We start from the raw sequence: 15,347 nt of genomic DNA, 5'->3' as shown, positions 1-15,347 counted from the left end.
TCACCATCACGAATAGACAATGGTTGAGTAGCCAATCAGAATGTAGGATGTGTAATAGACAATAGTCGGGTGTATACTAAATACAGAATAGTCAGACGAAGCCTTCGTACGATGCGGACCGCATAATTGCAACATAATTTGCGACCTATTGTTCGGCACCCAAACCAGCGTGTACGGTGTACCTCCTCAACAAGACGCAGCTTAGGAGAGGCAAGTGCGACAACAGATACACGACCAGGAACCGGTGTCCTAGCGGATAAAGTAATTAAAGGGGACACTATCCGCTAGCGGATAGTGTCCGGGGGGACACTATCCGCGGGGGGACACTATCCGCTGTAACACCGGCCGAAGCGCCAGCTCATGTGACAGCCCAACTTAGCCAGTTGTCACAGAACCACAGCCAACCGCCCAGCCACAACCAAAAGAAGAGCTTGAGGTAAGAATCAAAAGTATTCGCCTTATATATCCGCGTGAACAAAAATACGGCAGCACCGACCTCCTTACACCGATGTTGTAAGGCCTCCTAACACTCGAATTCGTGTTCAAACATGACCGCTTCATACGCTCTCGTGTTTTTTCAAACAGGCACCTGATGTTAGTTCCTGTGCTTTGGCAAATATGCGTGTAATAACACCTTACTTTTACATTAAACATATGATCATGCATATAATGTTAGTCCTTTCGTTATAGTTAATGCGACTGCTTTAGTCGTCGTCATCCATATCACACTGTCACCAATAATCTACAGGAACACATGAGTGAGACCACAGGTGAGACCAACTCGCCCACAATATCAAAAAGTCAAAAACCGACATTGATCATTAGCACCAGATTTAGTGAAAACTCACCCTATGTTACACTGGTAAAAACGTACCCAAACATTGCATAATTATCTCAAATATGGAGTGGCATAGACATTGCAAGCGCACTCAAAGATATGCCGGTGAAGCCTCACCCAAGCCACGTGTGTGCTCGTGTGCCTCGTGTGTTAAGTCGTCCTCGCCGGTGAACAACTGACTAAGTGTCAATTTCATAGTGCATGCGATCAGCTATCCAAGTGATCCGGTAGATCGCATGAATATTGTCACAATCGTCGTAGGTGGCAATAAAGTAATGCAGAATTTTTGCATAAAAGATGAGTAAACGCATCTTTTCCGTCTATATATAGAGTCTATAGATACTGCGAACAGAGGTGGATTTATTAAAACGGTCCCTGCAGCAACTAGGCAATTGAACGTGGCAGAACTATTAAAGAAAGCCATAAATTACGCCAACTGTCCACCAACGGAATTCGATAAATACACGAGCGTTAGCCATATTCGAAACCTTACAAAAGACGGCACACAATACCGGCCAACCAGGCATGAACGGAAGGATTATACTACCGGCTGGCGTTCCAAACTGCACGAGCAATAAGCGACATGCTCCAGGAATATTTTAAATCGCTGATATTGCGGCTGTTGGGCGATAAAAACTATCAACAAATGTTTGAAGCCGTCGATAAAGGATGTCGCGTCGCGAGACTGTGCAAACTGTTCAACCACGCACCCTCTGTCGTGTTGTTTACATTATTAAATTGCCCCATAGCATAGGCGACACTGGTTTTGGTATAGGAACACGATCCAATATGTGACGACAACTGAGTATATAGGGTGTCTCAAAAAAAACGCAAACCAACCAAAAAAACCCCCCTTAAATATGCAAGAATATTAATATTGTTCGGGTTTGCACCATAGTTCTGCCATAGTTCTGCTTTTAGCATTGTAAATGAAGGATTAAGAGCCATTTTCAATTCCCAGAGGTGCTTATCTATTGCACTTAAGAGCTGTATTAATGTTCTGCATATTTAAGTGGTTGCGTTTTTTTTGAGACACCCTGTAGTTGCATTTGTTCTATCAAAATTCAAATTACGCCCTCAAAAACACGCAGTGGCGTACAGGAGACGATAATTGGGGGGCACATTTTCATATATTCATTTTAACATACGGAATAAACAAAGTAAATAGGTATTCGCTTATGTAACTTTTAATCTTTATCTTTTTTACACACTTTATTTTTTTACTTTTAAACTGCTGACGTTCCCATTAAAATGTAAACTTTCCGTCTTAGCCAATAAGAACGTTCTTGATTACCAGTCTTTACTCGTCAAGCTAATTTTTTTGCCAGTGCATGGCGGTCAAATTTCTGCGCATCATATCAGTAGATATATAGTCAATGATTAATACCACAGGAATGTCATGTTTATTTTAGATATTTATTTCATTTAGCTCTTACTCTGCTGAGAAGAAAGGTAATAACAACATATTTTTGTTCAGTCTAATCTACGCGCTGCATTATAATTGCATGTCGTTGACGTTCAACACACTGTAACTCTGCAAATTTTTATAATACATCGCCACTTTAATGTTTGTACTAAAACATTTCTCACTGCATTACGTATACAATTATATATGATGGCAAAGTATATGTATCTATATATATATTTATATATATTGACATTTACTTCTTGGGGGTTTTCCCTGAAGCTGTTTTTGCAAGTCAGTCATATGACCCGGCATACATTCGAGGGAAGCGTTTATTCGAGTAATTACGGTATTCCGATTGTGGTGTAGGCGTATAATTGTTTCGCTACCTGCTTGCTGTCGCTTAATCAAAACTCGTGTGAAATAAAGTGAAAACTGAATGAAATAGCTACTGCATTATTGTATTATTCGATCAATATCATTTATAATAATATATTAATCAGCCCAGTGCCGGGCAAGACTGCCTCATATAAACTGCTAAAAGGCCTAAAATTGTCACTAGAAGTTAAAATCTAAAGCTTTGTTAGAAAATAATACACTTTACACTAGCTGCGCGAGTGTTATATTTTGTTACACACTGATCGATATACCTTTGGTTGATAGTATCATGGCCTCAAAAAGGGTTTACAGCAGCTAAGTTTCTGTTCCTTGGAGCTATTAATAAACTAAATAATCGGACCGAATGAAAATGAACAGGGATCCGAGGAACAGCACGTCAGTAAGGAACATGTTGGCGTACACAGAGGCGTATGTATAGCAACCGGGTGGAAGTTTGAAAAGAATTCGCTTGTCAGCTGTTTTAGAAACATCCCTAAACACAAGAGAGCCTGCACGTTTCGTTCTAACCTTACAGGGGCACGCATGCATACAATCTACAGAAGATAACATAATGGAGGGTATCTCCCGATGCGAACTGCCCGGTCACAAAGTCCGGAGAGAAAAGAATAAAGATATGAGTATAGGCTCTTACAAATCTTTCCATGCTAATTAAATGCCTCCATAGTTTCAATAAAACGTGAAAAGTACCAATAAGTACGGGCAAAGGAACTAGGTTCAATCATGAAATTATTTCGGGCGCGTAACGTGACAAATTTTTTACCAAAACATCTCTCTCGGCGAACCTATACTGATTTTTAAATTTACCAAACTTTTATAACAAAGTAATTAAAAAGCACCGTATTATATATTTGAATAACAATCGAATATTTTGTTTAGACCCCGCTGCGCGCCACATAACTAGTCTTGCTTCCCAGAACACCTTGCATGTTCGTCATTGCTTTTCAAGATTTCTTTAATTCTTTCATCTTATTGTTATATTTTTCAAGACAACGAATATTAAAATATACACACCACAGTGCCAAAGCATATTTCAATCGCCTCATTCAAGTATGAATAAGATGTTTTGCCGTCACGCGGATAGTATACTCTGAAATTCTGCCGATGTCAAGTAAGTAACTGAATAAACATGTATAATTATTATGAATTCATTTTCCAATTTTTTCAGCGAAACAGTCTTGTTAAGATAACAATGGTTATTTAAAGGTTTCCCATACAGCTATATACAGCCACAGACAGCTATAGCTATACATCTACACTTGCATCTATATCATTCAAATGTTACGACCGAACGACTTCAAGTTATATAATCATATGCTATGATGTTACGAAACGTTTGAAGGATAGAATAGAGTCTATAGAGAGGTTAAGATACCCCAGTTTCAGTTTGCGAGAGCGGAACTGAAATATTATTATACATACCTGTACCTTGGGAATCGAAAAAGGAATTGTAACTTCAGAAATTCAAAATATCTCGAAGTAAGAAAACCAGTGGCGTACCCAACCCGACAATAGACCTTTCACTTTTAGAAGCACGCGCGCTAAGCATGACGGTAGTTGATTATCGAATTTCATTTTAGTTGTCATGGCGTTAAGCGTAGGAGCGATATTTTTTCCGAAAGAAATCGTGCCGATTTTAGCCCTTTTTCTAAACGAAAGTAAACATCAATCGTTTCTTACGAAAAATATGAGTCGCAGGTATACGCAAATCTAAATTTAGAAGCAATCGGGCTAGTTTAAACGACAAAACGGCCTTTCAAATGCCAAGGAGTGAACCGCCAATTTGACGAAAATGGCCTTCGAATCAAGGCTCCCAGTCACTTCCAAGTGGTGAGTTACTCTATCAATACGCGATAAAAACATTATTCTAACATGGAAATAATCCCCCATATTGTATCGCTAAACCTTCAATTTTAGAATTATAACACTTTTCTTCCCCTGTTTTTTGAGCTTTGAACATGGCATGTTCTTTCTACATTCGGTGACTATTTCATACAGATCTAGGCTTGCTTGGCTTTGCATATTTTTGGCGCGAAAAATGTAAACAAACGCAGTCAAAGTTGCGTTAGTCAGTCTAGTGAGTCTACGACGTTGTATTTTCACTTGTTGTGTAAAGTTTTGCTTGTTTTTGTTCTGCAAACCTTTGTAGAAGTCTTGGTTCTTTCTTTCTTTCTTGTCTAAGGCATTTGACACTGTGAATCACCAAATTTTATTGCAAAAACTTGAATATTATGGTATAAGGGGCATTACCAATGATTGGTTCAAATCATATTTATGCAATAGGAAACAATTTGTCTCATTGAGTAGTTTTAAATCAGATATGAAAAGACAAACTAAATCCCGTTTTAAGGTTGGTATAAAAAACAATATATTTCAACAATATATATCAATTCTAGTTGATCTTTTATTGTATATTTGAATTCTTTAATGTCAGTATTCTTTAATTGTTTCTTTGTTGTGTATTCTGCTTAATTGTTATTATTAATTGTAATTTGTTCTCTTATGCTGCTACTGGTTTATTATGTATTATCTTATTTTGTCTAAAGTAATTGCTATTCTAGCTCTCCAGTTTATTAAGTAAGTTCCTTTTTCTGACTGGCTAACTGTCCAGTTTAGCCCTTTATGGTTATAACAGTTAGCTTGTCACCTTTATATATTTTTTCATTATATTCTATTGTACTGTATTCTATGTAATTCTGGGTGACAAATTCTTAATAAATGTCTAAATGTTTCTATATTTGCCAGCATAAAGTACGTTCTAAATTTATTGACTACGTGGTCCGCGCGCGTACACGCTACTCAGTTCTACTCGTTCTAACCTTACAGGTGCACGCATGCATACAATCTACAGAAGATAACATAATGGAGGGTATCTCCCGAGATGCGAACTGCCCGGTCACAAAGTCCGGAGAGAAAAGAATAAAGATATGAGTATAGGCTCTTACATATCTTTCCATGCTAATTAAATGCCTCCATAGTTTCAATAAAACGTGAAAAGTACCAATATGTACGGGCAAAGGGACTAGCTTCAATCATGAAATTATTTCGGGCGCGTAACATGACAAATTTTTTACCAAAACATCTCTCTCGGCGAACCTATACTGATTTTTAAATTTACCAAACTTTTATAACAAAGTAATTAAAAAGCACCGTATTATATATTTGAATAACAATCGAATATTTTGTTTAGACCCCGCTGCGCGCCACATAACTAGTCTTGCTTCCCAGAACACCTTGCATGTTCGTCATTGCTTTTCAAGATTTCTTTAATTCTTTCATCTTATTGTTATATTTTTCAAGACAACGAATATTAAAATATACACACCACAGTGCCAAAGCATATTTCAATCGCCTCATTCAAGTATGAATAAGATGTTTTGCCGTCACGCGGATAGTATACTCTGAAATTCTGCATGTCAAGTAAGTAACTGAATAAACATGTATAATTATTATGAATTCATTTTCCAATTTTTTCAGCGAAACAGTCTTGTTAAGATAACAATGGTTATTTAAAGGTTTCCCATACAGCTATATACAGCCACAGACAGCTATAGCTATACATCTACACATGCATCTATATCATTCAAATGTTACGACCGAACGACTTCAAGTTATATAATCGTGCGCTATGATGTTACGAAACGTTTGAAGGATAGAATAGAGTCTAGAGAGGTTAAGATCCCCCAGTTTCAGTTTGCGAGAGCGGAACTGAAATATTATTATACACATACCTGTACCTTGGGAATCGAAAAAGGAATTGTAACTTCAGAAATTCAAAATATCTCGAAGTAAGAAAACCAGTGGCGTACCCAACCCGACAATAGACCTTTCACTTTTAGAAGCACGCGCGCTAAGCATGACGGTAGTTGATTATCGAATTTCATTTTAGTTGTCATGGCGTTAAGCGTAGGAGCGATATTTTTTCCGAAAGAAATCGTGCCGATTTTAGCCCTTTTTCTAAACGAAAGTAAACATCAATCGTTTCTTACGAAAAATATGAGTCGCAGGTATACGCAAATCTAAATTTAGAAGCAATCGGGCTAGTTTAAACGACAAAACGGCCTTTCAAATGCCAAGGAGTAAACCGCCAATTTGACGAAAATGGCCTTCGAATCAAGGCTCCCAGTCACTTCCAAGTGGTGAGTTACTCTATCAATACGCGATAAAAACATTATTCTAACATAATAACACAATAATCCCCCATATTGTATCGCTAAACCTTGCAATTTTTAGAATTATAACACTTTTCTTCCCCTGTTTTTTGAGCTTTGAACATGGCATGTTCTTTCTACATTCGGTGACTATTTCATACAGATCTAGGCTTGCTTGGCTTTGCATATTTTTGGCGCGAAAAATGTAAACAAACGCAGTCAAAGTTGCGTTAGTCAGTCTAGTGAGTCTACGACGTTGTATTTTCACTTGTTGTGTAAAATTTTGCTTGTTTTTGTTCTGCAAACCTTTGTAGAAGTCTTGGTTCTTTCTTTCTATATTTGCCAGCATAAAGTACGTTCTAAATTTATTGACTATGTACAATTAGAACTACTAGAGCTCCCAGATGTTTTGACATGTACCCAGGTTTTGCAACAATGGAATGTTCCTAGTGGGCAAGTCACTGATGACACTGTTCTTTTTGAAGATATAATATTAAAGAAATCAACCTAAGATTCAAAGCAAAAACATAGAAATGAGAGAAATTCTGACTTTAATCCAACACCATCTAATGAAGCTATATCACAAGACAACATCAAAACATTGGTTGATAGTTTAAAATGCAAAGGAAAGGCTGAGTACTTAAGTACTGTTTTACAATCTAATGATTGTCAACCAGTTTTGTTTGAAGAAACACACAATAAGCTTCCTTCTAAAAAACATTGCACTAAACAAGCTCCATGCAACCTAAATGACACTCATGTTCGAAACCAAACACTGAAGCAATTGGGACCCAAAAATATTGATTTAACAGATGTTCCTTCAAAACATAAAGCACATGCTGCTGGTTTGGAAGTAAACCATGACCAGTTTTTGGAAATAGAAAGAAATACGCGCGGACAGGCCTCTTGTGATAAGTGGCACGATGAAAAAACAATTGTATCACTGCCTCGAATTTTGGATTAGTGATAAAAAGAAGAAAAACAATTTTGCCAAAATCAATAATTAAAACACTAACAAGTAGTGCAAAATCATCCATCATGCCGTAAGCCTTGTACATGGGGAAAACAAAATGAAAGTGAAGCATTGAAACAGTATATTTCACATAAACAAAATTGTGTGAATGTCTGCTCATCCTGTGGTTTTATTGTTAATAAAACGTCACCTTGGTTGGGGGCCAGCCCAGATTTTCTTGTGCATGATGCTAGTGAACCCAATCAGTCGATCAGACTTGGAGAAATTAAATGTCCATATTCAAAATGTGATATGACTATAGATGAAGCTTGCAAGGACAAAAACTTTTACCTTTCTAAAATTGATGGTAAATTATTATTGCATTGTGGAACACAGCAGTTGACCCCTCCACTTTTACCTTTGCAGGCACTTGTGCTTGAATTAGCTTGCGTATTGTCTACATACTTTGAGGTGCTAGGCTCATCTCCCATTTTGCCAGATATATATTTAAATTTATATCTCTATATTTATATTTTAAACTATACTATTTAATAACCGGAATAATTTACCTATTCAATTAATTTAAAATACTACATTTAAAATGCTACCTAGAATATACTATAGAACTTATTTAAAAAATTTAGCTTAACCTACAATTATATTTTAAAAACCTGACCACGAAAAAAGGATTTTGTGGCCGAAATTCTCGAATTTAAGAATAAATTTAGAACGTACTTTATGCTGGCAAATATAGAAAGAAAGAACCAAGACTTCTACAAAGGTTTGCAGGACAAAAACAAGCAAAACTTTACACAACAAGTGAAAATACAACGTCGTAGACTCACTAGACTGACTAACGCAACTTTGACTGCGTTTGTTTACATTTTTCGCGCCAAAAATATGCAAAGCCAAGCAAGCCTAGATCTGTATGAAATAGTCACCGAATGTAGAAAGAACATGCCATGTTCAAAGCTCAAAAACTGACAGGGGAAGAAAAGTGTTAATAATTCTAAAAAATTGCAAGGTTTACCGATAAAATATGGGTGATTATTTCCATGTTAGAATAATGTTTTTATCGCGCATTGATAGAGTAACTCACCACTTGGAAGTGACTGGGAGCCTTGATTCGAAGGCCATTTTCGTCAAATTGGCGGTTCACTCCTTGGCATTTGAAAGGCCGTTTTGTCGTTTAAACTAGCCCGATTGCTTCTAAATTTAGATTTGCGTATACCTGCGACTCATATTTTTCGTAAGAAACGATTAATGTGACTTTCGTTTAGAAAAAGAGCTGAAATCGGCACGATTTCTTTCGGTAAAAATATCGCTCCTACGCTCATGACAACTAAAATGAAATTCAATAATCAACTACCGTCATGCTTAGCGCGCGTGCTGCTAAAAGGGGAAAGGTGGGAAAGGTCTATTTAGTCATTGCAATGCTATGCTAATATTTTGGTGTTCATTGACTGTGAAAACAATGAATTTCTAAAGAAATAAATAACATAAAATTTGCATAGCATGACTAAATCGTCAGGCTGGCTACGCCACTGAAGAAAACCGATTAGAAAATAGTAATACTAGATTGTTTAACACTGTAACAAGCATTGTTAAGTTTTTGCAAGTTTAATGCAATAGTAAATATACAACACCCTAACCCGTTTGCCGTTTACGTTCAGCTATGGTTTACCCAGAGGAAATGGTCAAACGGGTAGAAATTACAAGTAAAGACGCTTGTTAAAGAAAAACTGTCGCTATTTCACTCAAGCTGAACGGAATACGCTTCTTTAGGTTCAACTCCAAACCAAATTCCTAAAGTCAGCCATAAATCCTTAGCTTTTTCCACTTAATTCCGAAACTTGTACGCAAGTAAAGGGAATGAGAATGAAAAGCGACAAAAAAATTTTGCATTTATATTCAAAAATTTTAGATAACAACTAGAACATTAAACAATAGAATCGAATAAGCCAATCAAATACTTTTGTTTTCTCGTGATCAATAAAACTTTTCTTTCTTTATGCGTCTTTTTAATCCTTTCTATATTTCTTAGAGAAAAATAATCAGGATAGATTGGGGAAACCTTTAAGTTTCTATCCCTTATAAATCGGGGTTTTTTTCTGTGGACCGCCTTAATTCAGATATATACAGGGTGGGCCCCAAAACACCAAACCGGCATACATAATGTAGTTATTAATAGAAAATGACTGGTTCTTATAGGTTTGGTTTGTTTTGCGTTCACTAACACTGTTACAGTACAAAATATATGAAATCTCAGAGCCCCGGAAATGTCAGGTTTATTAAAAAGTATCAACATCCAATCTGATTCCAGTAAATAATAGTTTCAACGAATACATAACTATTAAAGCGGATTCCGTTGTTTTGGGGACACCCTGCAGTTTTGGAGATATGCACTTCTTTTTGAAAATTGCTGTCATTCTACGCGACGTTTTTGTAAAATCTTTTTGAATTAATCGAGGTTTGGGCCGCCTGTGTGTTAGAACTTTCAGTGCGTTATTGTTTTGATTTGTATGCAATTCTTGCATTAGCTTGGAAATTTTGCGAAAGAAACGTTTTGTGTTAACTTTATTGAGTTCATTCCGCAGACTGTGTTACTCTAAATTAAAGTTTCCGACAACTAAGCAGTTTCCCTTTTCGAAAAGGGGAACTGCGTAGTTGTGGACAACTAATAGTTGTCGACGGCCTCATTTTCTGGCGTTTTTCTAGTGTGTGAAAACCTTTGTTTTAGTTGTCGACTACTTTTAATCTCCGCGCTATTTCGGTTGCTAAATCAGTATTTGAGCGCCACTGTGTGGAATCCTTTATCGGACTTATTTAGTTGTCGATAACTTTTAGTTGTCGATCACAAATAGTCGTCGACAACTAAATCTTTAGTCTGTGGAGGCCCTTAATCCCAACAATCCAAAATAACACTGCAACGTGGGAGTTAGAATCATTTGTTGCAATTCTTGTTGAAGCTATTTTTTGTGCCCTTGTCAAAAACACGAATTTCACATTTTATTATTCAGATATGATAACAATTTCAGATCATAAATATTTTTATATCTAACTCCACAGGTCCATGTCAATGGAGTACTATCAAAAGGCATTTGAACTAGCGAAAAAACGCAGAGATGACCGTCAGGTTGGAGAGGCATGTCTTGGATTAGGATATGCTTATACTGAATATGCAAAGGATTTTCCAACAGCAATCAATTACTACGACAAAACATTGCAAATTGCAAACAAACGAAAAGATGAAGAGCAAATGATTAAGGCCTACCTTGGGCTAGCAGTTTCTTATAAACTGAATAACCAATACCAGACCTCGATTGAATACTATCAAAAAATCTTAGAGGTAACAAAGGCTAAAGAAGACACACAGCTGAAAGCGAAAGTCTATATTGGTTTGGGAGATGCTTTTCAGTTGAGCAATCAGATTGAAAAAGCAGTTGCGAATTTTACGGAAGCCTTGAACACTGCAAAGAAGCAAGAAGATAGTTTACATGAGACCGAGGCTTACATTTGGCTAGGTAATGTATATAGGTTGAATAATAAAATTCAACCAGCAATTGATAGCTATGAGGAGGCCCTAAAAATTGCAAAGGCACGTTATGATACGAGACAACAAACAGAAGTCTACTTTGGATTGGGACATGCTCATAAAATGAAACAGAACGTACAATTAGCAGTTAATTACTACAGAGAAGCCTTAGAATTATCGATCGAACGAAAAGATAGAAGGCAGGAAACTGAAGCTTATTTTGGCTTGGCAGATAGTTACCGATTAAACGATAAAATGCAACAAGCAAGAGAGAATTATCATAGAGCCTTGGAAATGGCGAAGAAACGTGGAGATATGCGGCAAATGACAGACGCACGCCTATGGTTAGGACATATTTATAAGTCGGAGAATCGACTTCAACTGGCAATTAAGGAGTACGAGATCGCAATGGAATTTGCCAGAAAGCAAGGGGATGAACGACAGGAAACCGAAGCTTTGCTTGGTTTGGGAGATGCTGAAAAATTCTCAAACGAAGAGGGAGATGGAAAGATGAGAGCAATTGGTTCAGACATTTCTAGTAGAGATGAGGTACAACTTGAACAAATACCTCAGATATCAGGTGAGCTTAATTTAATCTGGTGTTCTTGTAATACCAAGAACATTTCCGTAAGTGGGCCAATTCCGGCGAAGATCTTGATCGATTATATCTTTCTCTGAGACTTCACATATTTTAATGAAACTAGTCGTCAGACGAGCGCAACCGCAAGTGCCCGCAGACGCAAAGTGGACGCAAAATGCCCGCGGATTGGACGCGACCGCAGGCGTTTGTAGACGCAAATTACCCGCGTCTTGGACGCGGATTTTGATAAGTTATTTCTTGGCAGCTAGTATACGCTTGTATCTACAAAAAATTGCCTAACAGGAGTCTCTTAAGTACACGCTTCCTATTTTCGGTATAATATTATGCGCTAAAACTGATTTCAAAATTGTATAGTTGAACAACATTTGAAATAAAATGTGATTGAAATGTTTTCATTCCAATAGAGTGTTTGACAGTGCAGCAACAAGCTAAAGAGAAAGAATTGTCAGGTAGTGAAAATTTGGTTCGTTTGGAAAAATGCACCACGGGTATGGTTAGCCAGTCAGCCACATTGAAAGGAGCTTTTCGCAAAAACTTGCTGGAAAAGGAATGCCAAAATTTTGTACACGAAGACGGTTCAATATTAAACCTTACCAGCAGCCACCTACAAAAAAACAAATCAACTAAAATACCAGCAATACTGCTGGAAAGATTTGGACATTACATAAAATCAATTGGTCGAATTGCATGTGGAAAGGTGGTTGGAACTTGCTTCCTTGTCACCGATGAATTAGTGATAACTAACCATCATGTCTATGACAATATAAAACGTGAAAGATGTCAGCCTCAAAATGAGAATTTGCCCATCATAATTTCATTTGATTATTATTACCCGGGACAAACAGAAAATTTTGTCGACGTAGAGGTTGATGAAGCACAAGATCCTCAAATTGAGAGCAAAGAGGTTGACTATAAATTATTAAGAATGAAAAAGGACAAGAGGCTTGAGAATCGCGATCAACTTGGTGCGCTGATAAGAGGTCGTCCACTGCAGGAAAGACAAATTGTTATTATCGGCCATCCAGAAGGAAAACAACTTCATCATGAAACATGCGTTGTTGTCAGCGATCACTCGATTTCAGAGACACTAAACCAAAGATACAAAATGATTTCCGGTGATCCCGTGAGCGACCAGAAATCAAAGGAATTTTACGAGGAGTACAAGGAAAGTCTTTCCTACGATACAAGTCTTTTTTCAGGTGCAAGTGGTTCTCCTATATTTGATATGGATGGATATATTGTCGCTATGCACTCCAAAGGACACACACTGAAGAACCTGGCGGACGGGAAGACATATTCCCTGATGGAATTTGCTGTTCCGTTCGATATGATATGCAAAGACTTAGAACGTACCAAAGATGAAAACTTTGTTAAAGAAATCTTTCCTCACTACGATTTAGATCTGCGCGAAGTTCCAATGGATCACTGATTGTTTTCTCCGTTGAAAATAATGATTCACGCAGACACGCATATATCGGACAGTATACTTCTAAAGACACGAATAATTAAACGAAGGCTTGCTACGCCACTGTGTAACAGTATTCTAATGGTCAACTACCTTGATATAGTCAATGTGTGTATAACTTCAAGAAACAAACTAAATGTTTTTAACCTTAATTCAAAGATACTGTTTACAACTACATATTCAGTGCATAATATTTAAGTTGACTCATTCAAGAGAGATGTAAGAGTGTTATTTAAATTTGACTTATCCATCGTTTAAGCGAAACGGGCTTGATACAACCGGCCCCAGGTAAATTAATATTTACTCCAAGGACGTGAATATCAATAATAAACCCAATTCTAATAATAAACTCAATCATTTAATTCTGGCGAATATTTGTAGTAAACCATGATTTGCGCTATAGCAGGAAACTGAACGTTCCACTTGTAAAGACAGAACGTTTTTTCAATTTCTTTATTATTACAGCAAGTAGTAATCTATAAAACTCATCATAGTGCATTTATCTCTTGTATTTTAACATTCTTAACCTACTGTAATAATGGTGTAAAATTCACCATTTCTCATTAAATAATCCATCTATCAAAAGAAGAATAATCTATCTATCAATTAAGATGACATTAAAATGACGAATAAATGCGGTGATGCGACAACTTTACCTTTGATTATACGAATGGCATTCTAGTGGCAGCAAATCTAAGCGAAGAGTAAAAGCATGAAATCTGTTAAGAAAGCAATTATTCTGATATTTTTCATACAATATCAGCAATTACTAGTTTTCTGCCTTTCACGTGTAGCGCATGCGCGTAACTCAACATTGACGACATGATCCGCAACATTGATTTCGCAGTTCGTTCACTATACCCGGGTGTAACTGAATCTCCGGTCAGAATCAGTACCGTCGTTTAGGAAAGGAAGCACGCCTGAACTTGATCCAACACGGTCTGGTTGCTTGGTTGGATTTCGAGGAATATTTTCTTCAGTGCGATGATTATCAGGAGACACGACTATCTCAGCGGATTCTTCACTTGCGTTTACAGAGGAAGCGGACTTGCTGGAAAATATTTTCTTAAAATTCTCGTGTGTTTTTTTCTTCGGTTATTTTGGATTCGATCTCACATGAAAGTCTTCCAACATCGGATAACAGATCATTTTTATCGTTTTCAAGTTCCTTTATATGTTCCTCAAGACGGAGGATTGTTTCCTTGAACTTCAGTATTTCATTTTCCAAATGTATTTTCTCTTCTTTGAAGTGACTTTCTTTTTCTAGATACTCTTCCTGAAGTTTTTCAATGAGGTCATTTTTTCTTGTAATAACAGTTTTACCGACTCATTTCATTTAACAACTTTGATAATTATCAAATCGTCACCTAATTTGGCGCTTAGTGTTAACATTTCAGTAGAGACAATCGTTATCCTGCTGCATATGTATCTATCACACGATGGAATTTGTAAGTTAAAACCATTAATTTGTTGAAAAAGTTGATGTGCCCAAATACAGAATAGTCAAGACGAAACCTCCGTACGGTGGCACGGCATAATGGCAGGCAATTTGCGACCTAGGGTACAATACCCAAACCAGCGCGTACCTCCTCAACAAGACGAAGCTTATAATTAGGAGCTGTAACCAGAAATTGACCAACTGCCACAACAGATACACGACCAGGAACCGGTCGAAGGGCCAGCTCGAGTAGCCAGCCAAACTACACCCAGTTGTCGCAGAACCACAGCCAGCCGCTCACTGCTCAGCCACAACTAAAAGAAGAGCTTGAGGTAAGAATCTATAGTATTCGCCTTTTATATTCGAATTCGTGGTCGAACCTGAGCGCTTCATACGCCCTCGTGGTTTTTCAATGGATACCGGCGGATAGTTCCTGTGCTTTGGTAGATCTGCGAACACCTTACTTTGGCATTTAACATGCGATCATATAATGTTAGTAATGCAACTGCTCTATAGTCGTCGTCATTTATATCACATCGTATGTCGCCAATAATCTGAGACACATG

General features: G+C 37.3%; 1 protein-coding gene across 1 annotated transcript; it reads left to right on the top strand.

Annotated features, from left to right (window-relative positions):
* Nucleotides 1-12,368: 12,368 nt before the first annotated feature.
* On the top strand, nt 12,369-13,307 carry LOC114528916 (protein FAM111A-like). The gene has a single exon (XM_028550627.1). It carries the CDS (start codon nt 12,369-12,371, stop codon nt 13,305-13,307), a length of 939 nt encoding a protein of 312 aa, XP_028406428.1.
* The last annotated feature ends 2,040 nt before the right edge of the window (nt 13,308-15,347 follow it).

This window comes from Dendronephthya gigantea, unplaced genomic scaffold, assembly GCF_004324835.1.
Source record: "Dendronephthya gigantea isolate DGI-Jeju-01 unplaced genomic scaffold, DenGig_1.0 000052F, whole genome shotgun sequence".
NCBI classification, from domain to species: Eukaryota; Metazoa; Cnidaria; class Anthozoa; order Malacalcyonacea; family Nephtheidae; genus Dendronephthya; species Dendronephthya gigantea.
Note: the sequence above shows the minus strand (reverse complement) of the source record. Positions and strands in the feature narration are given on the sequence as shown.